The 27406-nt window shown below is 42.6% G+C and overlaps 1 protein-coding gene across 1 annotated transcript in view; it reads right to left on the bottom strand.

Moving 5' to 3' along the window:
* Positions 1–27406, bottom strand: part of LOC127029048 (protein Hook homolog 3-like) — a gene marked incomplete at its 3' end in the record, with an annotated part of 95707 nt that overhangs the window by 40825 nt on the left and 27476 nt on the right. Inside the window, exons 4-9 of the mRNA XM_050914710.1 lie at positions 19822–19872; positions 17687–17819; positions 11524–11591; positions 6823–6885; positions 5726–5809; positions 4323–4486 (exon numbers count right to left, since the gene is read on the bottom strand). Of these exons, the coding sequence (XP_050770667.1) occupies positions 4323–4486; positions 5726–5809; positions 6823–6885; positions 11524–11591; positions 17687–17819; positions 19822–19872 (563 nt within the window). The remainder of the gene's footprint in view (positions 1–4322; positions 4487–5725; positions 5810–6822; positions 6886–11523; positions 11592–17686; positions 17820–19821; positions 19873–27406) is intronic.

The raw sequence follows: 27406 nt of genomic DNA on the forward strand, positions 1-27406 counted from the left end.
GAAAGAGGTATAGCAGCAGTTAATTCAAGGAGTCCAGTTAATTCAAGCAGTTAATTCAAGGAGAATGGAGACAAGATGGTCAATGGGAGCCTTAAGCCAAAAATTACAAAGGTTTCAATGATAGACTGGAACAGTCAAAGGACACAGAAGGTTGAGAAAACAGCTGCTGCACCACACTGCATATCAACAAAGCTGTACCTAGTAGACCTGTTTGGTCTACTAGAGCTGGAAGAATAAAAAGACAGACAAGTTGTCATTAGAAATCACACAGGGAGAATGCAGAGAAAGGAGATAAAGGAGCACTGAAAGACAGAGATCCAGTGGACAGATGAGAAAGGTTTCAAAAAGTCTCCAAAACCTTGATGTAAAGAACATAGAGGAAGGTGGAACGACCACCGTTACAGGCAGTGCAGAAATTAAAGCAGGAGGGTGGGGGAGAGGAGAGAGAGAAAACCTGTTTAGTATAAACAGGAAGTGACAATCAGATTGTGGTAGGAATCGTTCCAGATAATTAAGAAAAATATCCTAAGATGAGTTATAAGGGCAATTTAGAGAAACATGAATATACTATTTCTTTACAGTGTAGCTATATAGAGACAAGGAAAACATGCATTAGCTGGAGTGAAAGATGGAGAAACACAGACTTTTTCAGGAAACAAAAGGGAGGGGGTCATATGTGAACACAAAGTGAGAAGAACTAAGAGAGAGGAAGGAAGCTTGGCAAGAGAAAGTAGAAGGATGGGAAAACATGCACAAAAGGTAATAAAAGGTTACAGGAAAGTTGACATCAGAATTACAGAAGGGTGTAGGAAAAGAGGGCAGAAAGAAGAAAAACCAAAAGTGTAGGGAGATGTATTGGGTGTACATGGCAAGGTTTTGGTAGCATTGAGGGGGGTCAGGGGTGGCCTCTGTGAGAAGAGGTAAGGGGCTGCCCTGTGCCAGACAAAGCCAGTTCCAGCCGGCTCCATCAACAGACCCACTGCAGGCCAAAGCTGAACCAATTACAGAAGATGGTGATGCCTTTGTGAAAACATATTTAAGAAAGGGCAAAATGCCACAGAGGCAGAGAGGAGTGAGGGGGAAAGTGTGAGAAACAACAGTGTGAACACCAAGGTAAGAGAAGGAGAGGGAGGAGGTGCTCCAGGCACTGGAGCAGATATTCCCCTGTAGCCCGTGGGAGACACCATGGTGAAAGCAGATATCCACACTGCAGCCCGTGGAGGGCCCCATGCTGGAAGCAGGTGGGTATTTCCTGAAGGAACTGCAGCCTGTGGAGAGTCCATACTGGAGTAGTTTCTCCTGACAAGAACTGTGGCCTGTGGAGAACCCACGCTGGAGCAGTTCATGAAGGACTGCAGCCCATAGGAAGGACCCACGCTGGAGCAGGGGAAGAGTGTGAGGAGGAAGGAGCGGCAGATAGGAACTGTTATGGACTGACTGCAACCCTGCATTCCCCATCCCCCTTGCACCACTCAGGGTGTGGGGGGAGGTAAGAGGAGTCAGGAATGAAGGAGTGAAGTTGAGCCTGGGAAAAAGTGGGTGTGGGGGGAAGGTGTTTTAATTTTTGGTTTTGTTTCTCACCATCCAAATCTATTTTAATTGGCAACATTAAATTAATTTTCCCCAAGTTAAATCTATTTTGCTCATGATGGTAAGTGATGAGTGATCTCCCTGTCTTTATTTCAATCCATGAGCTTTTTCATCTTATTTTCTCCCTTTGTCCTGTTGAAGAGAGGGAGTGAGAAAGCAGCTGGGTGGGCATCTGGCAGCCGGCCAAGGTTGACCCACCACAGGAGACACTCTAGTTTCAATCAAAGGAGAAGGAAAATAGAGGAACAAGAATGAGAAGGTGATGGTGAAAGGGACCCACTTCTCTCAGCATCAGCGTTGACTAATGCAGGCTGAAAGTGATGGTGAATAGGGAGTGCTTAGAGTTAAACGTGGAAAAATATTTCCATGTGTTAGAGGAAATACAGAGGGGGAGTAGAGGTCACTTGAGTATTAAGTGATGTAAAGGGTGGCCACCACCTCCAGCAGCTCCAGCCCAGGATTTCCTCCTGCCTGGCCACTGTAGCCCAGTCGGGTGCGCTGGGGGACCTGGGGCCTCTGTCCAGGCTGAGGGACGCAGCTGCCACTTTCCCATTTGCAGGTTTAACCAGTAGTGAAGCTGAGCATGTATCCCAGAGACACACACCAACACACAGAACACTGACACAGCCAGCTACACAGACTGCCACAGACAAGGCATTGCCTTCAACAGCACCTACATATAGGACTCATAAAACATAACTATAGGCAGCCAAGTCCCCTTCCTCCTCTTTGGCTGGTAGAGATAGGTCACTAGTGAAGGCACACACACAACACTGTCTAGATTCACAAGCACATGCACATTCATGGACCCTCCACCCGCCTGATACCCCTGCCAAGACCCAGGGTCTCCTATTTGCCAGCTAGTCCACCTTGAAGTTTGCTAGTAAATACACACGCATACTCCCACACACATCAGGTTTGGGGAAGATACAGACACTCAGCCCCTCCCCAGCAGCCGGCACCAGGCATGTGGGCTATGACCTGCAGTCCCATTCCAGTCACCGGCACCAAACCCCTCACTCGCCTCACTCACACCGGTCCCTCCCAGTAGCTGGTTTTTGGGACACACATCGTTCCAGACCCAGTGGCTGGTGGCCGAGACCCCCACCTGCTCCAGTAGCTGGCACTGAGACTCCCACTTGGTCCAGTTGCTGGCACCACAGGCCCAGGGCACCTACACCCCTGGTCTGACTCCAGTAGCTGACCGCAAATCCATCCATGTTTGTCTCCCCAGTAGCTGGCACCTAGTCCTTGCAGTCCTCACACACGTGCATACACATACCCACAATTGCGCTGGTCCCTTCCAGTAGCTGTTTTTTGGGACACACATTGTTCCCACCCCAGTGGCTGACAGATGAGATCCCCTCCCGCTACAGTAGCTGGCACTGAGACTCTCACTTGCTCCAGTTGCTGACACCATTGACCGGGGGCACCTACACCCTCAGTCTGACTTGAGTAGCTGGCACCAAATCCACTCATGCTGGTCCCCCCAGTAGCTCATGCTCCAAGCACAAAGTCTGTAGAACCCTCCCTAGATCCAGAGAGCTATGGCCCCTCCAACTACTGACTCTAGGACCCTCACTCGCTCCAGTAGCTGACACCACAGGCTGTGGGGTGCCTACAGCCCCAGTCTGACTCCAGTTGCTGGCCCCAAAGCCACTCACACCAGTCTCACCAATAGCTGGCAGTTAGTCCTTGCAGCACACATACACATGGGATAGAGAGTGAGATTACACAGAGAGATAGTTAAGAAAAGATTTACTAAGAACAACAGACTGCAGTGATCAGGCACAGGGCATACTGACCAGCCCCATTTTATACCCCTTTCTATCTAAACCCCTCTTTGTTCCTTCCCCCTGCACATTCCTTCATCGATTTGTATAGTTCTATCGATTCCTTCACCCCTCCCAGTCCAGTGTCCAGGATCTCCCCTGGTTTACAGTCTTATCAATTGCAAAGTCCTGGTTGGTCTTCCTGGAAATGGCACCTATAGTTTCTTGATAGCCCATCAATTAGTATGACTGGCGTGCTTTGCTTCTTGTCATTGTCTCCATGTTTGTTTTGTCAGGTCTGTGTTGCTGTATGTTTGGGTTTTTGTCTTCTCCTTTTCTTATCATCCCAATTTAGGAGTTTCTCAATCAGATAACTTTGCTAGAATAAGCATTCTCACACTCTCACATATCCTTATTGTTTGGTGTGACTGACCAGGTTTGGTTCTCGTCACTGCCTCCCTTATCATTTCTCGGTTAGGTTTGTGTCCCTGTATGTTCTTGTTTATGGTTTCCTCCTTTTCTTATTATCCCTTTTTTGCAGTGAAAAGGTCATTGACCAGATAACCTTAAAGGAACAGACACTCTTCTTCCACGTACCCTTACATTAAGGACTGGTTTTATCTTTCAGACAGCAAATAATTTCTTTTCAAACTTATAAAAGGAAATACTTTGCTATTAAAAATGCTTTCTGTAGTACACTCCATATCAAACTTTCAGCTAGGAATTGCTACAACTTCCAGGGGAGGGGAAGGGGAGTGGATGCAGCATTTCAGTATTTTTTTTTAAAAATCCACATTTTTCAAAGTCTGAGCTTATAAACAGGTAGATCATAACAGAAACTTCACTACTATGGTTATTATGCCACCCATTATAATAATTTAGCATAAATGCCAGTAGAACCAAAAGCATACAAGTCATACTGGCTGCCAACTTCAGTTTATCCACTTGTGGCTTTTTTACCTGAATGTTTCCTCTTGGAGGTGCTCTAATTGGGTCTGCAGCTGCAAGTGCCTACGACCTGCAGGGCTGTTGGGATCTTCTATAGAATCAGATTGATTCAAACGTTCCATCAGAATCTGGTTCTCAGCAAGTAAAATGCTCTTCTCCTCTTGAAGTGCTGCAACCTGTTGTAATAAAAGAACAGACTGGAATAATGGAGCTGTCAGCTATAAAGAGCAATTTTTTGGCGCACACAGCAAAACATTAACACAACTCATAACTGGAAACATCGAAGTTCACAAAACTGTATTTCACAGGAACACATTGTAACTTTAATACTTTTTCATTTGATATGTGATGTAACCAATGTACTACAGCATTAGGGACAGGATTTACCATAAAGAAAACAGCGTTCTTACCTTTATTTCTCAGAAATATCTAAAGAAAAATATCTTAGTTATCAAAGAAGATTATGTCACTGTATTAAAGTCTGCCTACTTTTCAAGCACCACCACCCCACACACACACTAGCACCCCATAGTAAGGTTTTTTAACATGTTTTTCCAAAGGAAACAATGTTTATACAATCACACAGAATATTCAAGTCTCTCATGGCCATGTCTCTCCAAGAAATTTTTTAATCCAATGGCCAATTGCAAACGGACTTGAAAAAGGAACAGAGGTCCCAAAGATGATTAAATTTCTGCCAGCTTTGTGAAAACAGGCAGTGGGGCAGAGAAGCCAAAGTGCTGTGACTCAAAGAACATCTGAAGCATAAGCTCATATTATTAGACGCTATACAATCAAAATGCAGGTAGGAGGGGAAAAGAAAGAATATAAATATCCCAAGAGAAAGGAAATTTTTGATCAGAACTTGCATCCAACACAACAAAATCAACCAACCATCAAACACAAATCAATAAGGCACAAGGCTTCATTAATTCTGGTCATTACTGCTTGGCTAAAAGCCAAATTATACACCAAAATAGGAATTTATTTAAATGGCTCTTCTGGGTTCCAGGTTTAGTCTGTTGATGCCTTCCAGATCAGATATGCTCAGCTTACAGTAAAACTTAGTTTATGCATAGGTGATAGTCTAGAGTAACTTTGATTTGGTTGTAACTTTTTACTGAAATCATTATACCAGCAAAACTCCTCCTAGGATTTCTGTAACTCATGAGTTGAGCAATGCAGCTCATTTCTTGCCTGAATGCAAAAAAGCTTTGTCAGTACCAATCACCTTAATGCTGGCATAATTGAATCAATACAAGTGGGCATGCACTTTTTGCTCTGCTAACATGGGTAAAGAAATACAGTAATTGAGGAATTTATTTTTAAATATAAAAGGTAGATTTCCACAATAATCCCTTTCTTCAGCTGTCCAAGAATTAACATACTTTTTTCTTGATTTGAAGATGACCTACCTGCATATCTAACTCATGACATCTCTGGGCAATTTCTTCTTTTGTTGCTAGGGCTTCATTTAATTCTTCTGTAGTTTTCTTCAACTATCATAAACAACAATCATTTTTAGTTTCATAATCATATATCTCTATAAATGATATAGCAAAATCATGAATTATATGATTATAAAGTCTTTTTTTACATTTATGTAATATTGAAGTTTGGGGAAAAAAGAAAAGCAATTCTGCTTCTACAATGAAACAAAGTAGCAACTGTAATCATTGTTTAATTTGTCTAACAAAGGTAAATATAGCTGAAGGTGATATTTGGTCTTGAAACAAAACATTGAAGTTATCACATTTATTCTGTAAACTGAGGCCCCCCCAAAACCAAACAGCTTAGCTCTGAAGAATCTATTGCCTCTGTACACTGAAAAAAAAAGCATCAATACCACTTTTCTTTATGGATGCAAAGAATACATTATTTCAGTTTTTAATCTACTTTTCAAATACACAAAAGATTGGGAGGTAGAGTACAAGGAATAAACAGTTAAGGTAAAACCTGTCTAGTCACTGGGAACTACTCTTACTGTACAACATGGGAAACAATCAACATTATGATGGAGAAACCTACCCATCTGAAAAGACACTGAATCTTATAAGCAGTATGGAAACATTTAGTTACATCTCTTTAAGGGTCTATATAATAATTAAAAGACTTATATCTTCCAAGTTTCTGTATGAATGTAGTCAGGGAAATAAAGAAATACCTACAAGAAAATTGGTCTGATAAAATATGCACATACTTAATGCATATGTATATATTTTATTATGCATAATAAATTTTAGATGGGCCTTCTACTTTTCACAGACAGGATCATAATCTTTCATTTTTTAAGTTTACAAGGGACAGCTGACATAAAAATTAATTCCATCTACCAGAATTTATGTACTTCTACACATATAACTGTAAAAAACAGTCAAGTTTTATTTTGTATCCATTATTCAAATTTTCCACAAAACTCTCCCACAATAGAAAAGGTAGACTGCTTAACAATAAACCATAATGATTAGGCACTGATTTCCTGTGATTAAAGGAAAAGAAACATCTCAGATACCTGACGTTCAAGGTCAATGGAAGCATCATTTCCAAAACAGACTGGAGACTCTTTACTCATCAACTGCAATTAGATTACATTGGATTAGAAAAAACATAAGATTTATTTGCATATTAAAGGTAAGTTTCAATGAAAAATTAGGTTCATCTTAACCTTTAGGAAAGCTTTTTTTTCTGACAACAGTAACATTTTTTACTTCATTTTTATATGAGGTACATTAAAAAACAATTACAGAAAGACATATTCAGGACTTATCTAAAATATGAAAAACATTACCTTACATATTCATTCTCTCTTCTGAAAAAGCACATTCATTATCTATCATGAAAGCTACACTATCCTTTGCAGAGCACTGTATTGAAGCAGCATTAGACTGGTGGCAGCTATTATGTGGCAGGCAAGATAGGTCTCAAATTGTTCTCTGGCATTTGTTTTCATCTTTTCCCATTTTGAGAGCCCACATTCTTATTTTTGGTTTTGAAACATCTGTATCTCAACTAATTATAAAGAAATTAAAGAGGACCAAGCTTACTGCTCCCAATTTGTCTGGAATTTGCAGATTAAAAATTTATACTCTAGAATGAGTATTTTTGAAACAAGCATTTCAATTCTTTGTAATCTGACTAATCTATCTGACTAGAAGAATGGTTTGTAATGGTTTTAGTGAGGAAAAAATGATTGTCAAGTCATTACTTTCTTAGAAAGCCCCAGATTGACTGACATGCTTATTGGGGGAAAAAAAGTTTTCTTTTAGGAACCTCACCCACTGATCAACTACAACAGATAAATGGCTAGAAATAAATTTAAATATTACAAATATTTTAAGACCAAAGAACCCCCCACCCCCAGTAAACAAATTGTCAGGGCAGGCTCAAAAAAAGAGACAAAGACATAAGATTTGAAGGTTCTAGCAAGCAATAGCTCAAAGAGGCTGAGCTCTGACTGCTAGTCAGTTTTAGTAGCTCCCCTGATAACACACCAAGGGCAGCTGTAGACATAATATTTACAAAACATCGTCTCCTTGGAATGGATAGCCAAGTAACCCTGACACCAGTTAAGGTGAAGTTAAGGTTGAAAGCAGTACCATAAGAAATTTTAAATATATATATATAACAGATATGTTGCAAATAACTCAAAAAGAAATGTTTTTGCTCCCTGAAAAAAAAAAACCACAAAACAAAAGTAAAATAGTAAAATATCTCAAAACTTAGGCAGGAAATCTGGCACTTGCCTGTTCCTGACAGCACTGACTTAAAGAGATAGAAAAAAGAAGCTGATCTAGCAGGAAGTTTGGGGATTTTTTTTAAATCTTAATTTTAAGAACTCTCGATCTGCAATTTTAGTCCTTGAAATGATTCCATAGTCATCCAATAGGATTCAAGATTGTTAGAATGCAGCATGAGTCAAAGAGATAACAGGTAACAGAGCCCTCAGGCTCAAGTGACATCTCTTTAGTGACATCTTCTAGAGATGTAACAGAAATAGTGAAATTGCACTAGTGTTCAACATGGAATTCATCATTTCTTGCTCATATTCAGAAGCATTGTTATTTTCTTCTGGACACTTGCCACACTTTCTTGTCAGAAAGTACAGGAAACTATTCCTTTTAACTATTCTCCTGCAGTAAATCTCCATCATGAAGCCTGACTGAGCACATGAGAAGTTACTCATAGCAACAGAGTGGTCACTAACATTATTCTGTAGTTTTCTTCTTTTATGCTTCCATCTGCATTGTTAGTGTAATTTAGCGGTTAAAGAAGATCAAGAAAACCTTTACTGCATACAGCAACTCTCCAGGCTAACAACTGCTAAGCACAGCAGAAGAATGGTCTTTCCCATCACCATAGTCTTAAAAATAAATCAGGTTTCCTATTACTATCCTTAAAACAACATTTTTACAAAATACATTGCAGCGCAATTCTTAACATGCTACAGTGTATTATCAGGAATACCTTAAATAGTCTATTAATCTTGCTAATAACTGACAAAAGAATATTTTGCTGCATGTTTCTCTATTTCTTTTCATTTGTCCAGTTAAAACATTTAGTTGTTCAGATATTTTTTTCCAATTATTAGATAGAAATTTTTAAAAGTTTTTGATACTGTCTCTCACAGTATCCTTCTGGACAAAATGTCCAGCATACAGCTAGACAAGTCCATAATATGTTGGGTGAACAATTGGCTGATGGGTCGGGCTCAAAGAGTTATAGTAAATAGGGTTACATCAGGCTGGTGGCCAGTCACCAGTGGAGTGCCCCAGGGCTCAATTTTAGGGCCAGTGTTCTTTAATGTTTTTTATAAATGATCTGGATGCAGGAGTTGAATGTACATTAAGTAAGTTTGCTGACAATACTAAACTAGGAGGAGCTGTGGGCTCCCTCAAGGGTAGAGAGGCCTTACAGAGAGACCTGGATAGACTAGAGAGCTGGGCAGTCACCACCTGTATGAAATTTAACAAGAGCAAGTGCAAGATTCTCCACCTGGGATGGGGTAATCCTGGTTATACATACAAATTGGGGGAGAAGAGGCTGGAGAGCAGCCCCGCAGAAAGACATCTGGGGGTTTGGGTTGATGGTAAGTTGAATATGAGTCAGCAGTGTGCCCTGGCAGCCAAAAAGGGCCAACCGTATCCTGGGGTGCATTAAGCACAGCATAGCTAGCCGGTCGAGGGAGGTGATTGTCCCACTCTATGCTGCCCTGGTGCGGCCCCACCTTGAGTACTGTGTGCAGTTTTGGGTGCCTCAGTATAAGAAGGACATCAAACTATTAGAGTGTGTCCAGAAGAGGGCAACCAAGATGGTGAAAGGTCTCGAGGGCAAGACTTATGAGGAGCGGCTGAGGTCACTTGGTTTGTTCAGCTTGGAGAAGAGAAGGCTGAGGGGTGACCTCATGGCAGTCTACAACTTCCTCAAGGGGGGCAGCGGAGGGGGAGGTGCTGATCTCCTCTCTCTGGTGACCAGTGATAGGACACGAGGAAATGGAATGAAGCTGCGTCAGGGGAAGTTCAGACTGGACATTAGGAAAAGGTTCTTCACTGAGAGGGTGGTCAGTCACTGGAACAGGCTCCCCAGGGAAGCGGTCATGGCACCAAGCCTGTCGGAGTTCAAGGAGTGTCTGGATGACGCTCTTAGTCATATGATTTAGTTTTAGGTAGCCCTGCAAGGAGCAGGGAGTTGGACTTGATGATCCTTATGGGTCCCTTCCAACTTGAGATATTCTATGATTCTATGATTTTATGAAAAAATTCTACAGTATTTGGTTACTTATATAAAAGCAGTACAATACACTTCAGGAGTTACATAGTAGGAAAGGTAAAGGAAGGGGAGCCCATTATCAAAACATTCTTTAAGTCAATGTATTGGGTTTACGTGGCAAGGTTTTGGTAGCGGGGGGGCTGTAGGGGTGGTTTCCGTGAGAAGACACCAGAAGCTGTCCCCATGTCGGACAGAGCCAGTTCCAGCCAGCTCCAAGACAGACCCGACGCTGGCCAAAGCTGAGCCAATCAGCAATGATGGTAGCACCTTGATGATAACACATTTAAGAAAGGGTAAAAAATGATGCGCAGCAGCAGCTGAGGGAGAGGAGTGAGAATATGTGAGAGAAACAACTATGCAGACACAAAGGTCAGTGAAGGAGGAGGGGGAGGAGATGCTCCAGGCACCAAAGCAGAGATTCCCCTGCAGCCTGTGGTGAAGACCATGGTGGGGCAGGTTATCCCCCTGCAGCCCATGGAGGTTCACAGTGGAGCAGATATTCACCCTGCAGCCCATGGAGGACCTCACACGGAAGCAGGTGGAGGTGCCCTGAAGGAAGCTGTGACCCGATGGAGAACCCACACAGGAGCAGGCTCCTGGCAGGAACTGCGGTCTGTGGAGAGGAGCCCACGCAGGAACAGGTTTTCTGGCAGGACTTGTGACCCCGTAGGAGACCCACGCTGGAGCAGTCCATTCCTGAAGGACTGCACCCCGTGGAAAGAACCCATGCTGGAGCAGTTCTTGAAGAACTGCATCCTGTGGGAAGGACCCAAGTTGGAGAAGTTCGTGAAGGACTGTATCGTGTGGGTAGGACCCCACGCTGGAGCAGGGGAAGAGTGTGAGGAGGAAGGAGCAGCAGAGATGAAATGTTATGACCTGACTGCAACCCCCTATTGCCCATCCCCCTGTGTTGCTCAGGGGGGGAGGAGGAGGTAGAGAAGTCGGGAGTGAAGTTGAGCCTAGGAAGAAGGGAGGGGTGGGGGGAAGGTGTTTTTAAGATTTGGTTTTATTTCTCATTATCCTACTCTGATTTTGATTGATAATAAATTAAATTCATTTCCCCAAGTTGAGTCTGTTTTGCCCATGACAGTAATTGGTGAGTGATCTCCCTGTCCTTATCTTGACCCATGAGCTTTTCCATTGTATTTTCTCCCCCTGTCCTATTGAGGAGGGGGAGTGATAGAGTGGCTTAGTGGGCATCTGGAGGCTAGCCAAGGTCAACCCACCACAGTTGAGAAGATTTAAACTTCTAGAGAAGTGGGGCATGCAACCAAAGTTCTTTGACATGAAGAAGGCTTGCTTTATTTGTTTTTCTAACTCAAAAGAGGAAAATGTTTCTTCTGAAATTGCAAACTCTGTGCCTCTTTTTCATCACAGTGGAAAAAAGTATGGTTTTTTGCAATATTGAAAGGCTTAATTTCTACACACTATGGACACTCTAACATACCTCCTGAATAGCTGTCATGACAACATGTTGAACTGATTCTTCCATCATCATTATGGTCTGTATGTACTCTGAAAATAAGAGCATTCAGGTGTGTTACTATTTAAGTTTGAGAAAGTCACACAGAACATGAGATCAGTAGTTGTATCTTTCCTACAAGCTGAGCAGGTGCTACAGATGAAACTGAAATTTGTAATTACCTTTCAAGTTTCAGGCCAGCAAACTCAAGAACACATTATAGAAAAAAAAGTCTATTCAGACATAAATCAAGGCTCACTGGAACACTGCAACATGTTTGGGGTTTTTTTGCCTATGATGGCCATTTTTTTCTTTCCCATTACCTCCCAAAAGAACTGTCTACTCTCCAAGTGCTTTTCTCCCTTTGTTCCTGAATTATTCAGGCAATAGAAGAACAGGATCCAAGGATGGGTTGTCTTTTTCCATTACTTTGACTCCTTGTCCTGCCTTTCTACAGCACCCTGATTTCACAGAATTTCCATATGAGATCTTGAGAAAGCACAGAACTAAGAATACAATAAATCCTCTCCACATTTTCTCTTCCTTTTCTATATATAGATGTGACCTGTATTGGAAGCATGCTGTAAGAGGATTGAGTGGTTAGAATGTCAAATTTTGATGTTTAGACTGAGTCAGAGTTTGTGACTTGTCCAATATCATATGCATCCCAGCCAGGTATCATGACCTTTTTTTTTTCCCAAATGCTATGCATATCATTGTTATGATTTTTCTAAGAGGAAGATGTTGGGAATCAGCTACCTCAAAGTAATTTAGAAGAGGCATGACAGTAAATAATCAAACTACATATAACTAGACTGTTTAGATGTCTGTATCTCGTATGTTTTTAATGTTTGGACTGACAGAATATGTAAAGTTCAGGGAAAGATACATTCCTCACTAGCCAAGCAGCTACCAAAATAAAGAATGAGAAATTTACACTTCTGTGACCGACCAACACACCCTCACAGTGAAAGAAGGATCAGAGGAATCATAGAATCATAGAATCATTTAGGTTGGAAAAGACCTTTAAGATCATCAAGTTCAACCATAAACCTAACACTGCAAGAATGCTGAGCTCAGGGAAGAATGTAAGGAATGATCGCCAATTATTGTAAAGAAAGCTGAACTTATCTCAACACAAGGGGGACTGGAGGGTAGCCTTTGTTTTAGCTATAGGGCTGTACCAGTGGGTCATCAGGTTGTATAAACAGCCTTCCCTGAGATAATTAGTAGAGAGTAATGGCTTCCTGAGCTAGCCAGACTAGCATGGGGGGAAGTGTATATGTGCCTCAGCCCAACATAAAGTAGAAAAACTGGACAACTAATAAAATTAACTTTGAGGAGAGCAACGGGCTTGAGCTAACTTCAACACATGTATTCCTTGCAGGCAACTGGGGACACCCAGTGTTGTGACAGTGAGCATAGAGAGATCGGTAATGGGAATCACATTTGTATTGTGATTCAACTGTATGTTGCAATTGCTATATTATGCTTGTATTGTGATTTCAGTATATTGCTGTATCACTCTGCTAAATCAAAATCCCATGTAACATCAAATATCTTGAAATAAGTAAATTTTATATTAAACATTAAACCCTTCTCATGTGGAATATCTAAAAGAACTTGGTCAGAGAGTATTTGACTCTGACAACTTCAGACACCTTAACTAAACAGTCAAGTGGAAGAGAGGTGGCTTAAATTAATAGTTATTTATGTACTTACAGAAGGGAAAACACTTGTATTCTAAATAAGAGGATGGCCAGACTTTCTCCTGCTTAGGGGAAGAATAAAAGTAGTTTCAGGATGAGAGATTAAAGTAATTTAGAACCCTGAGAAAACTGGAAAAGGGAAATTAGCTTAAAAGCTAAGATACACAATACAAGAGGAAGATAACAGTCTTGAAAACCGAGCTGTCATTTTGCCAGAAAGGAAACAGAAGTGAGGTGTATTAGGGAGAGACAGTCTTTGATAGAACCTTAGTGTAAATACAGTAAGCACAGCTTTTTCTTTCACTTATCCACCTACATCTTTTATGAAGACTCTTGCAACTTATCCTGATATCTGCTGGAGGGACAACACAACAGCTTGGAGCTCTGCCTGGGGATGGATGAGGAGCCACCTGAGAGCTTCTGGGTAAGGATTATAGAGAAGGTGGGTAAGGGTGACACTGTAGTGGGTGTCTGCTATAGGCCACCTGACCAGGAAGAACGAGTGGATGAGGCCTTCTACAGACAGCTAGGAGCAGCCTCACGTTTGCAGGCCCTGGTGCTCATGGGGGACTTCAGCCACCCCGATATCTGCTGGAGGGACAACACAACAGGGCATAAACAACCCAGGCAGTTCCTGGAGAGCATCGATGACAACTTCCTGACTCCAATGATAGAGGAAACAATGAGGAGAGGTGCTCTGCTATGCCTCATACTCAAAAACAAGGAGGGACTCATGGGGGATGTGAAGGTCAAAGGCAGCCTTAGCTGCAGTGACCATGAGATGGTGGAGTTCAGGACACTGAGAGGAGAGTAAAAAACAAGATCACAAGACTAGACTTCAGGAGAGCAGACTTTGGCCTCTTCAGGGATCTGCTTGGTAGAGTCCCATGGCATTATCCTGGGATCTGGAGGGAAACAGGGGCCAAGAAAGTTGGTTGATACTGAAGGAATCTTTAGGAATTTAGGAAGCTTCCTAAAAGCTCAAAAGAGCTCCATCCCAACGAGCAGGAAGTCAGGCAAAAATTCCAGGAGGCCTGTATGGAAGAACAAGGAGCTCCTGACAAAACTCAAACACAAAACCAAAATATACAGAAGGTGGAAGCAGAGACAGGCACCTTGGGAGGAATACAGAGACATTGTCTGAGCATCCAGGGATGAGGTTAGGAAAGCCAAAGTCCAAATGGAATTGAATCTGGCAAGGGATGTCAAAGGCAACAAGAAGGGCTTCTCGAAGAACCTAAGTGGCAAAAGGAAGGCTAGGGAAAATGTGGGCCCACTGTTGAATGGGGCAGGGGACCTAGCGACAAAGGACATGGGAAAGGTGGAGATACTGAATGCCTTCTTTCCCTCAGTCCTTAACAGCAAGATCGGACGTCAGGAATCCCATTTCCCAGAGACCAGGGGGAAAATCCGGAGCAAGGAAGACGTACGCTTGGTGGAAGAGGCTCAGGTCAGGGACTACTTAAGCAAACTGGACATACATAAGTCCATGGGCCCTGATGGGATGCACCCAAGAGGGCTGAGGGACCTGGCTGATGTCATTACGAGACCACTCTTGATAATCTTTGATCAATCATGGCGACTAGGAGAAGCGCCTGAGGACTGGAGGAAAGCAAATGTCCCTCCTATCTTCAAGAAGGGCAAGAAGGAGGACCCAGGGAACTACAGGCCGGTCAACCTCACCTCCATCCCTGTGAAGGTGATGGAGCAGCTAATCCTGGAAACCATTTCCAGGCACATGAAGGACAAGAAAATCATCAGGATTAGTCAGCATGGCTTCACCAAGGGGAAGTCATGCTTGACCAACTTGATAAACTTCTGTGATGACATGACTGGCCTGGTGGATGAGGGGAGAGCAGTGGATATTGTTTACCTGGACTTCAGGAAGGCCTTTGGCACTGTCTCCCATAAGATCCTCTTAGAGAAGCTGTATGGGCTGGATGAGCAGACAGTGAGGTGGACTGAAAACTGGCTGAATGGCTGGGCCCAGAGGGTGGTGATCAGTGGCACAAAGTGCAGTTGGACACCAGTGACCAGCAGTGTACCCCAGGGGTCAATACTGGGTCCAGTCCTGTTCAACATCTTCATTGATGATCTGGATGATGGGGCAGAGTGTACCCTCAGCAAGTTTGCTGGTGACAAAAAAGTGGGAGGAGTGGCTGATACTCCAGAGGGTCGTGCTGTCATCCAGAGGGACCTGGACAGGCTGGAGAAATGGGCTGACAGGAACCTCATGAAGTTCAACAAGGGGAAGGGCAAAGTCCTGCCCCTGGGGAGGAACGACCCCAGGCACCAGTACACGCTGGGGGCCGACCAGCTGGAAAGCAGCTTGGCAAAAAAGGACCTGGGGGTCCTGGTGGACACCAGGTTGAACATGAGCCAGCAATGTGCCTGTATTGGGTCTGGCTGGGATGGAGTTAACTTTCCCCATAGCAGCCCTCATAGTGCTGTGCTTTGTATTTGTAGCTAGAACAGTGTTGATAACACACCAATGTTTTGGCTACTGCTGAGCAGTGCTCCCACAGCATCAAGGCTGTCTCTCCAAACTCCCCCCACAAAGGCCAGTAGGCTAGGGGTGGGCAAGAGGTTGGGAGGGGACATAGCCAGGACAGCTGACCCAAACTGACCAAAGAGATATTCCATACCACATGACATCATGTTCGGCAATAAAAGCTAAGGGAAAGGGAGGAGGGGGCATTCGTTATTAAGGTGTTTGTCTTCCGAAGCAACCACTACACGTACTGAGGCCCTACTTCCCAGGAAGTGGCTGGACATTGCCTGCTGATGGGAAGTAGAGAATAATTTTTTGTTTGTTTGTTTCCTTTGCTTCCATGCGCGGCCTTTGCTTTTCTTATTAAACTGCCTTTATCTCATCCCACGAGTTTTTAATCTTATTTTCTCCCCCCTGTCTCGCTGAGGAGGGGAGTGATAGAGTGGCTTGGTGGGCACCTGGTGGCAGCAAAAAGAGTAAATGGTATCCTGGGCTGCATTAGGAGGAGTGTTGCTAGCAGGTCGAGGGAGGTGATCCTTCCTCTTTATTCAGCACTGGTGAGGCCACAGCTGGAGTCCTGTGTCCAGTTCTGGGCTCCCCAGTACAAGAGAGACATGGACATGCTGGAGAGAGTCCAATGAAGGGCCACAAAGATGATTAAGGGACTGGAGCATCTCTCCTATGAGGAAAGGCTGAGAGAGCTGGGACTGTTTATTCCAGAGAAGAGAAGGCTCAGGGGGGGATCTCATCAATGTATATAAATACCTGAAGGGAAGGTGAAAACAAGATGAAGCCAGGCTCTTTTCAGTGGTGCCCAGTGACAGGACAAGAGGCAATGGGCACAAACTGAAACACAGGAGATTCCGTCTGAGAATCAGGAAACACTTTTTTACTGTGAGGATGACTGAGCACTGGAACAGGTTGCCCAGAGAGGTTGTGTAATCTCCATACTTGGAGATGTTAAAAAGCCATATGGACATGATCCTGGGCAACCGTCTCTAGGTGGCCCTGCTTGAGCAGGGGCATTGGACCAGATGACCTCCAGAGGTCCCTTCCAACCTCAACCATTATGTGATTCTGTAATTTTAAGCGTTATGAATAACTGTTTGCATTTTTACCTTAATCTGACTTGAGTTAAACATAATTTAAGGGAACTGGATAACAATAAGACATCACACACCCAAGGATGCAACAAGGGCCCTGGAACACCTTAAGAAATGCTTTAACCGTCCAGCAAATCCTCTGCCATATATGGAGAGAAACAGAATGGGTCCCCATTTTACTTGTGTAGGTCAGATAAAAAACTGGCACCACAGAAGCCAGAGGAGATAGAAGTGTTTTCCAATAACTGCTGAGGTGGGATTCAGTAGCTTAAATATAGGCCTCTAGTGACACTTTAGATGTCCTTGGGATATTCTGCCTGGCCTCCAGCTACTGGTGCAGAAGGGCACAATCTCCCATACTCCAGTGCTAACCCTGTGCAGAAGTCTCAGAAACCCTAGTGTCTCAGTTGTCAGTAGATGGCACCTGGTGACAACAAAGGCTCTCTGACATGCAGTAAGATATTGGGATACATTCCTGAACCCAAGGGTCACAGTGAAGGATGTGTAAATCACATTTGTTGATTCTTCACTTCACAGAGCTACCTCACACATGAATAGTTAAAGGTTGGGGACAAGACTTTTCATTTGTGAAGTCCCTTTTCAGCTCAGGGAACCCAAACTAAAAATATGCATGTTGAAAGCAAAACCAATTCCACATTTCCAGCCTGCAAACTTAGTAAAGCTCATAATATAACAGCACTTATTGTCTGTAAAAAAGTGTTATGATTTAGAAAAAGTAAATTTGTCTCTCATAGCAACCTATCATTTTCCCTCAGTGATTTAAAAAGCAAGTTAGATTTTCATTAACTGCCCTGGAAGCAAAACGTACTTTCAAAATTTAATACCTTGCTTCTGTTCACAATTCACAGCACATCCCAAAATAAGCTGAAGCATTCTCCCAAGCTCTGCAGCATCAGAGTGCTCTCCAATCAGGTTAACATCAGGAAGAGTGAAGTCGTTAATCTGTTGCCCTAGAATCTGCATACATATGTACATCACTATATATACATACACATACATTACAAAATACAAAGATGATTCAGAGGCAATAGGAAGCACTTACTCTAATTTGGCATAGTTTTCAAATCCATCTTTAAAACAAACTAAAAAAATTGCACCAGCTCATATACATATTTCAAAATATAAAACTATCTGTATCACTTGACACAACTGACATTTTGGAAAGCTGTCTCAACTAATAACAAAGTATTAGTTTCAAACTTATCAAGAACAAGATTTGTTCTTCCAGATAAGGAAAGGTAACATAGGTAGGCCTAAAAAAGCTGATCAATGGCACTCGATGAATTAATTATTTTTATTAATTTTTTTTCATTTAAAAAAATCTAATGCCTAAAAGCTTTCCATCTGGAATAAAGTAAGTCTGAATTTCTAAATCATACCATTGCAAAGTCAGAAATTAAATGTTTTGCTTCAATAAAAAACATCTAGCATGAATGGATAACAAATCTCAGTTTGTAAAACACTTGGTCTAACAGTTTTGTAGGTCTAATCTAAGGATACTTAGCATGTCCAGAGCCAAAACAACTAATTTCTCATCCATGAGAAAAGGACCTGACCTAGTGGTACAACATGCAATTAAAGAGAGCAAATGTAAATACAAAAAGAATGAAGAGAAAGAAAGCATGAGAGGGTGAGAGAGAGAAGGCACCTGCACAAGGCAGGGGGGGAAGAGAAACTGTGAGAGTGAGAGACGTGGTGAGGGCAAGAGAGACTGAGCGAGAGAGAAGGTGAGGGAGAGAAGGCAAGAGAGGGCAAAAAGGTGAGAGGGGTTGAGAAGGAGACTAAGACAAGGCGGGAGAGAAGGCAAGAGAGGGCAAAAAGGTGAGAGGGGTTGAGAAGGAGACTAAGACAAGGCAAGAGGGAAGGCAAGAGAGAGAAAGGGAGTGAGGAAGAGAGAAGGGGAGGGAGAGCTAGGAAGAGAAGGCAGGCAAGAGAGAGAGAGAGAAGGTGGGCTAGAGAGAGTGTGCAGACAAGTGGGGGGGGGAGATTATGTGGTGAGAGAGAGCGGGCACGTGGAAGTGAGAGAGAGGAGGTGGATAGGTGGGAGAGAGAAGGTGAGAGAGAGGGGATGAGCAAGTGTGCAAGTGGCAGAATGAGAGCAATTGAGAAGGCGAGCAAGTCAGAGAGAAGGCGAGAGACAGGAGGTGAGCAAGCGAGAAGGTGAGTGAGCGAGATGGTGAGAGGGGAAGAGAGAAGGCGAGAGAGATGTAGAGGGTGAGCAAGAGAAATATACAGCATCATGGGAAGTGATTCTTCCCCTCTATTCAGCATTTGTGAGACCACACCTGGAGTCCTGTGTCTAGTTCTGGGCTCCTCAGTAAAAGACAGATATGGACATACTGTAATGAGTCCAGTGGGGGCCACCAAGATGATCGGGGGGCTGGAGCATGTGATGTACAAGGAAAAGCTGAGAGATCTGGGTTTGTTCAGCCTTGAGAAGAGAAGGCTCAGGTGAGACTTTTATTGCTATCTAAAACTACCTAATGGGAGGGTGTAGAGAAGATGGAGCCAGCCTCTTCTCAAGGATGCACAGTGATAGGACGAGAGGCAACAGACACAAGTTGCAACAGAGGAAATTCTGATTTGATATAAGGAAAAACCTTTTTCCCCATGAGGGTGGTTAAATGCTGGAACTCCAGCCCAGAGAGGCTGTGGGATCTCCATCCTTGGAGGTATTCAAACCTCAACTGGACAAGGCCCTGAGCAACCAGCTCTTGTTGGCCCTGCTTTGAGCAGAAGGTTGGATTACATGACCTCTGCAGGTACCTTCCAACATACATGATTGTATGGTAATGTGGGCAATCAATTTTGAGAGGGCTATCACATGAGAACAGGCTACAAGACTCCTTGAGTGCCCAACACTGAAAAAGTCCAGACCTAATAAATCAGCAGACTATATTGTACATTGAAGAGAATAACAAAAGAAAAGTGAACGTAGATTACTTAAGACTGCTCTTACCTCATGGTTATAATCCAGTATTCCTTTTAAAATTTTCTTCAAGTTGCTTGCCTATGACAGGAAGAGGAAGGAAATATGTTAAAAATGCAGGGAACACCTAAATAGACGATAAGTTACACAAATACTATATGGTCGAAGAGTAGACAATCACACAAAAAAACCCTCCCACACCCCACCATCAAGAATCACGCAATATACATCTGTTTAAGTTCCCATGAGAATTTCTGTCTGAACAGTTTAAATTAGCATAAAGTAAGTTATGCAGTGGTCCCTTGTGATCAAATTTCTAGATGTTATCACAAGTCCACATGAAACAATGGAACCCAATTAAGTCTATGAAAAGACCACCACCTCCCCTGAAAATTACACACCACATTGTCTTGGATGGGTTTTAGATCAGACACTATGAATTTCTAAAAGAAGTCTTCTCTAGAGTACCTGTTTATCTTCAGATGTTTTTATATTTAAAAAATAAAATTTTCTTTTCCTCTCTGCTTTTCTTGAAATATCCTGGTGAATCTTCTTACTCTCTAGAAACATACACCTCCAAGCCAAAACCCCTAATAAGCTCATATTTCACTGCTCAATCATACTCCTTCCTCTCTAAGCTACAGAAATTTATTTTTTCATGTTCTCATTAATTATTTCTCCTGGTTCCTACATTTTTTCATTGCCAATCTATGACTTCTTTACAATTAAATGCCTTCCTTACAATAATCAAGACAAAATTCCACATTTCTTGGCAGCATCTTCAATCCCATGCAAAGATAACTACTGTAACACTTGCACAACCAACGACAAAGTTAAATTCCATATAAGCAAGAGGCTTGTATTTATGCCAGATTTCTCTAGTACTGAAGGGTTTCAGCTCACTTTCTGCTGAAAATTCATTTAGAACAAGTATCAAATAGAGCACGTATTAAAAATTATGAAGATACCGTATGGATCTCATAGATTATATTTAGAATAAACAAATCTTCTGGTTGAAAATAACTTCTACAGATTCTCAGCCTATTAGTGTCATAAAGTATTTAGCAAAGAATTTAAACAATGGAAGCAATGTGTTATCTCATTTGACAGGAAGTTTAAATAAATAACTTCTGTAAAGACTTCCTGAAGAGGGATGGAGAGAATGGTTAGAAAGTTGAATTTTCCTGGGTAATTGTCCTGGTTTCGGCTGGGACGGAGTTAACTCTCTTCTTAGTAGCTGGTAAAGTGCTGTGTTTTGGATTTAGTGTGAGAATAATGTTGATAACACACTGATGTTTTAGTTGTTGCTAAGCAGTGTTTATCCTAAGTCAAGGATTTTTCAGCTTCTCATGGCCAGCCAGCAAGAAGGCTGGAGGGGCACAAGAAGCTGGGAGGGGACACAGCCAGGACAGCTGACCCAAACTGGCCAAAGAGCTATTCCATGCCATATGACATCATGCCCAGTATATAAACTGGGGGGAGTTGGCTGGGAGGGGCGGATCGCTGCTCGGGAACTAACTGGGCATCGGTCAACGAGTGGTGAGCAATTGCATTGTGCATCACTTGTTTTGTATAGTCTAATTCTTTTAGTATTATTATTGTCATATTATTATCATTATTATCATTATCATTATTTTTCCTTCCTTTCTGTCCTATTAAACTGTCTTTATCTCAACCCACGAGGTATTTTTTTTTCGATTCTCTCCCCCATCCCACTGGGTGGGGGGAGTGAGCGAGCGGCTGCATGGTGCTTAGTTGCCGGCTGGGGTTGAACCACGACAGTAATCATGTCCCAGTTCAATTCATCTTATCTCAGACCTAAATAGCATACTGTCCTATGACAAAGTTTTACACCACAGGTGATTACACTTCACAAGATGCGTACTACTGACAACATCATACAAGTTGCGACATGAAATGCAAAACTATATCAGAGGGAGGAGGGAGGGGAAATGAAACCGAATGCCCAAATTTTTACTTTCTTTAAAACAAGATATATTAATATATATAATAGACTTTTGACATTGGACAGCCTCTTTAAGTTATCTAACTTCCCAAAAAGATATGAGAACACACAGCAGAAAATAAATTAGGAAGCACTATACTGATATTCAAGGACAAATTATGAACTCCAGCATAGCCAAAATGAGAGCTGCTGAAAGCTAAACTCAGTTTCTCTCCAAAGAAAAGTTCAAGAATGCAACAGGCTATTCATCCCAAAAGAGGATGGTAACAAAGGAGGTTATGTCTGAACATCAGGAAACACTTTTTTATTGTGAGAGTGACTGAGCACTGGAACAGGTTGCCCAGAGAGGCTGTGTAATCTCCATACTTGGAGATGTTAAAAAGCCGTCTGGACATGGTCCTGGGCAACCATCTCTAGGTGGCCCTGCTTGAGCAGGGGCATTGGACCAGATGACCTCCAGAGGTCCCTTCCAACCTCAACCATTCTGTGATTCTGTGATTCTGTGATTTTGTAAGCTTATATTCTGATATCTTTATCCCAACAAGTGTAACATGCAGCAACAAACATTCTTAAAGAATTGCTGTTTCCAGGAAGTAGTTGGTCTTTATTCTATTCTGAAATAAGTTGAAATGCCTTGACACGAAAATCGTCTCTTGAGTTGCATATAAATTCTTTTTTAAGTGTTGATGCTATGCCTTGTGGCAATCTGCTTAGTGTTAAGGATGGATTTGTAGTGTCAAGACTAATATTATTGTTGTTCCTATTATTCAGAGATTAAGAGCAGAAAGAGATTCTTTAAAAGAAACTATTGAAGAACTCCAATGCGTACAAGCACAGAAGGGTCAACTCACCACTGCAGGTAAGAGTCAAAAAAGGAGATTAAGTATGTCTTTTCTAAAGTGCACAGAGGTCTTCTGGAGAATACTGAATATGTCTTTATTTAGCAGATAATAAACCTAAAATTCAGCTAAACTCAAAAACCACTTTTGGTATTACTTTGTTTTCAAATGCTTATGAACTCATGAAACTTTCAGTTTGACTGAAATTTTTCATGTTTAGTCTCTTTCTAAATATGGTGGTTTTAGAAAATGTTTCTCCCTACCCTAGGAATTTGATTTCTGAATAGTCATGCTCAACATCTCTCTCATCTCCAAAGAATATTATGTAACAATTTCCTGATGCCTACATGATTGTTCATATGCTGCAATTTATTTCCATGTGTTATGTTGCACAGCTTTTTAATTCTTATATAAACCAATCAGTAAACCATCCACCATAAAATCACTTCTTCAGAATGGGTGAAAATAGGAACAGTGATTGTTCTCCAAATTGTGTTGTGCTTGTCTTTCCTTCTTGCTAGAGGCCTGACATTTGTATTATTTCCCAATTACTCAAGAGCATTACTCTAAATCTATCAACTTGTAGAACAAAGTTTATTCCCAGTCCTTTAAAAGAAAGTTACTGTTCTTCCTGGTAAACTTTATATCTCTTTCTTTTCCTGACACAGCACTGATGCCCCTGGGAAGCCATGAACCTTCAGACAGTCTAGCAGTGGAAATTGTTACTCCTGAAATCAAGTAAGTTAACTCATATTTTTTATTCTGCCTAAGCCTTAGAATGTGCACATAAATGACTGTTCCCATCTGGTTTTCAATGTTTGAAAAATTCTAAGATTCATGTTTGTTCTCCTTCCCTTTGGATTTCCATACAACAGCACCCTTTATGCTTATAGACAAGATTCACTTGACCTCTCTCAAGTTTGTCTTGTTTCAAAAGGAGAAACAAAGAAACTCTTCATCCTCAAGTTGGGTTTCTCTTCCTGCAAATAATTCATACAATTGCAACTTCTTATGTGCTTTAACAGACAAAAATATTTGTAACAATGGGTTATATCATTATTGTATGGGGAAAAAACATTAAAATTGTCAAAATGAAGAATAGATTTTAAAATGCATTTGCATAATGGCATTACAACAGCCATACACTATTAGAAAGAAAGAGAAGGGACAGGACTGAAAATCACTATGGTTTAAGATAATGCAGTCTGTGTTTAGCCTTGCCAGAGTGCCTGGTATCACTGTAACTTGAAGTCATTAAGGGCCACTCACATCTCAGAAGTCTGCAAGCTCTTTAGGAGCTCATTTTTTCCTCTGCAAATGTTGGTACAACTATTTCAACATTTGGAAAGCTACATATGGGTTAGAGAAACTTTTTAGAGTAGTTAAAGGATATCTTGCTAGGTAAGTAATAACAGAAACAAGTTGTTTCTCTTCCAGCTTCATTGCTGTGCATTGCTACAAGAGTAGTTCCTTTCAGTTTTGTTCTCTAGCAGCAGAGAAGGAGAGTAATGCTTTGAGGCAGTATTACAAAAGTAGGGGGTTATTGCATGAACATTCAAATGATTTGCATAGGAGAGAACAGGATCCTAAATGCTGTAAATACCCAGGCACAGCCATGTAGAGTTCAATGCCTCTTTACCTTCAGCAGCTCCAGAAGCTGGGTTTCAGACTAACATACATCTATGCTGGCTGTCTGGAGGTGCTAAACTTGGCCTCCTTGCTTACTTCAGAAAGATGGACAGTAGCAATGGTTGAGCTGGGAAGACTGCTTCTTCCTGATCTACAGAACTGGGCTGCTGCCACTGCTTCCAATGAAGTGTGAAGGTTGCAGGAGGCCTCTGTTGCTGGTGGGAGGGAGCTCCCACCCATAGGAACAGCTACTGCTGCTCTCCTATCTTCTCCATGACAACAGAGTTTGGGTCTCTCCACTGTAAGCTAGCAAGAAGAGTATCTGGCCATTCAGACAAGATTTTCTGTTCAACCATCTTTTCTCATCCCATAGAGAAAAATTGCAGACAGGGTGAAAGTGTTTCTTTCACAAGGTAGATTCAGTCTATGGGCTGTTGGTTGGACTTGTTCTAAATAAACAAGTTAAGTGACTGTTGTGGGTTGACCCGGGGCAGCAGCTAAGCACCCACACAGCTGCTCGCTCACTCTCCCCTGCCCTGCCTCAAAGGGACAGTGGAGAGTATAGGAAGAGCAAAAGCAAGAAAACTCATGGGTCAAGATAAAGACAGTTTAATAGGTGAAGGAAAGAGGGAAAAAAAACCCCAAGTGGTGCAAAGGCAATCACTCACCACCTCCCACAAGCAGACCGATGCCCAGCCAGTCGCTGAACAAAAAAAAAAAAACCACCCCCTTCTTCCTCTACCCCAGTTTTTATTGCTGATCATGGTATCACACCATTTTTGGTCTAAGAACTTCAAAAATTTCCTAGATGACTGCCAAATGGTCCAGGCCCCACGACCTCTCAGTGATCATGCACTGTCATAATCAAAGTCTACAGCAAATTTAAGAATTATATAAATTGATTTTCATATCATTGCAAAGAATACTGTACTGATTGGAATATCAATTTCAAACTTGATTCATTAAAAACCTTCCAGTTTGTAATTTGCCTCAGGCTGCTGCAGAAAGCACCACAGAAAGCAATGGGCCATGTTTCTCCTCTATCTTCTCACTGCACTGCTTTGCAGTTTTAGTTTCCTGCTCTGTTTAGTTTGCCATTCCCTCCCCCACATCCACCTGGTAGCTTCTAGACTGGTGACTCCATATTAGAACAAACATGATAGATAATAAACAAATAACAGTCATTTTAATATCTGATAAATATTACCCAGTAACAGATGTGTACAAGGCTTAGTACCCAATTAGTGTGTAAAATCTGCAACTAATTAAGCATATTCCAATCAATGCCAATATAATTCCAATCAATGCCAATAGTGTCAAACAAAGACCACCAATGGGAAACTTGAATGGGCATCAATGAAATATATAATTGTACTAGGGGGAAATGGTTGGGGGTTGTTGTCCCATCTCCCCTCCTCCACAATGCAACTGTGACCCCCCTGCTGCACTCTAAAGGATGTTCACATGTGGACCTCTGCCACTTCTCTTCCTGGCTGGTCGCTGGGGAGAATTTTCACTTCCTTTCTCTCCCTCTCTATCCCTGTTTTAATTTGTGCACATTGCCTCCTGTCCTGTCAGTGGGCATCACGAGAAGAGTCTGGCTCCCTCTTCTTCGCTCCCTCCCATCAGGTATTTATATACATTTATAAATCGTGTTCCCCCCCCAAGCCTTCTCTTCTCCAGGCTGAACAGTCGCAGCTCTCTCAGCCTTTCCTCATAGGAGAGATTGCTCTAGTCCCTTCATCATCTTTGTGGCCCTGTGCTGGACTCACTCCAGTAGCTCCATATCCTTCTTGTATTGGGGAGCCCCAAACTAGACACAATAATCCAGATGCAGCCTCACCACTTCTGAGAGGAAGATTCGCCTCCCTTGACCTGCTGGCAACACTCCTCCTAATGCAGCCCAGGATGCTGTTGGCCGCCTTTGCTGCAAGGGCACATTGCTGGCTCATGTTCAACCTGGTATCCACCAGGACCCCCAGGTCCTTTTCTGCCAAGCTGCTTTCCAGCTGAGTGGCCCCCAGCGTGTACTGGTGCCTGGGGTTGTTCCTCCCCAGGGGCAGGACTTTGCCCTTCCCCTTGTTGAACTTCATGAGGTTCCTGTCAGCCCATTTCTCCAGCCTGTCCAGGTCCCTCTGGATGACAGCACGACCCTCTGGAGTATCAGCCACTCCTCACAGTTTTGTGTCACCAGCAAACTTGCTGAGGGTACACTCTGCCCCATCATTCAGATCATTAATGAGGAGGTTAAACACTATTGGCCCCAGTATCGACCCCCGGGGTACACGTCTAGTGACTTGCCTCCAACTGCACTTTGTGCCACTGATCACAACCCTCTGGGCCTGGTCATTCAGTCAATTCTCAGTCCACCTCACTGTCCATTTATCTAACCTGTACTTTGTCAACTTCTCTATGAGGATGTTAAGGGAGACAATGTCAAAGGCTTTACTAAAGTCAAGGAAAACAACACTTACTGTTCTCCCCTCGTTCACCAAGCTAGTCACCTCACTGTAGAAGGCTATCAGGCTGGTCAGGCATGATTTCTCCTTCATAAATCCATGCTGACTACTCCCGATCATCGTCTTGTCCTTCATGTGCCTGGAAATGGTTTCCAGGATTAGCTGCTCCATCACCTTCCCAGGGATCAATGTGAGGCTGACTGGCCTGTAGTTCCCTGGGTCCTCTTTCTTGCCCTTCTTGAAGATAGGGGTGATATTTGCTCTCTTCCAGTCCTCAGGAACCTCTCCCAGTCACCACAACCTTTCAAAGACAATTGAGCGTCCTCACAATGATATCAACCAGCTCCCTCAGCACTCATGGGTACAACCCAGATACCATGGTATTCTTCCAAGTAAATACCTGAAGAAGCCAAAGTCTGCTGTCCTGAAGTCCAGGTTTGTGGTCCTGCTTTTTACTCTGCTCCCTCCTCTTAGGATCCTCTTAGGAGTTCACTCCAACATCTCATGGTCACTGCAGTGAAGTCTACCTCCAACTTTTACAACCCTAACCAGTTCTACATTGCTTGTAAGTATGAAGTCCAGCAGAGCACTTTTCCTTGTTAGCTCCTCAATCACCTGTGTCAGGAAGTTGTCATCAGTGCACTCTAGAAATCTCCTAGATTTCTTGTGCCCTGCTGAGTTGCCCTTCCAGCAGATATCAGGGTGGTTAAAGTCCCCCATGA

This window comes from Gymnogyps californianus, unplaced genomic scaffold (genome assembly GCF_018139145.2).
Source record: "Gymnogyps californianus isolate 813 unplaced genomic scaffold, ASM1813914v2 HiC_scaffold_65, whole genome shotgun sequence".
In the NCBI taxonomy this organism is placed as follows: domain Eukaryota; kingdom Metazoa; phylum Chordata; class Aves; order Accipitriformes; family Cathartidae; genus Gymnogyps; species Gymnogyps californianus.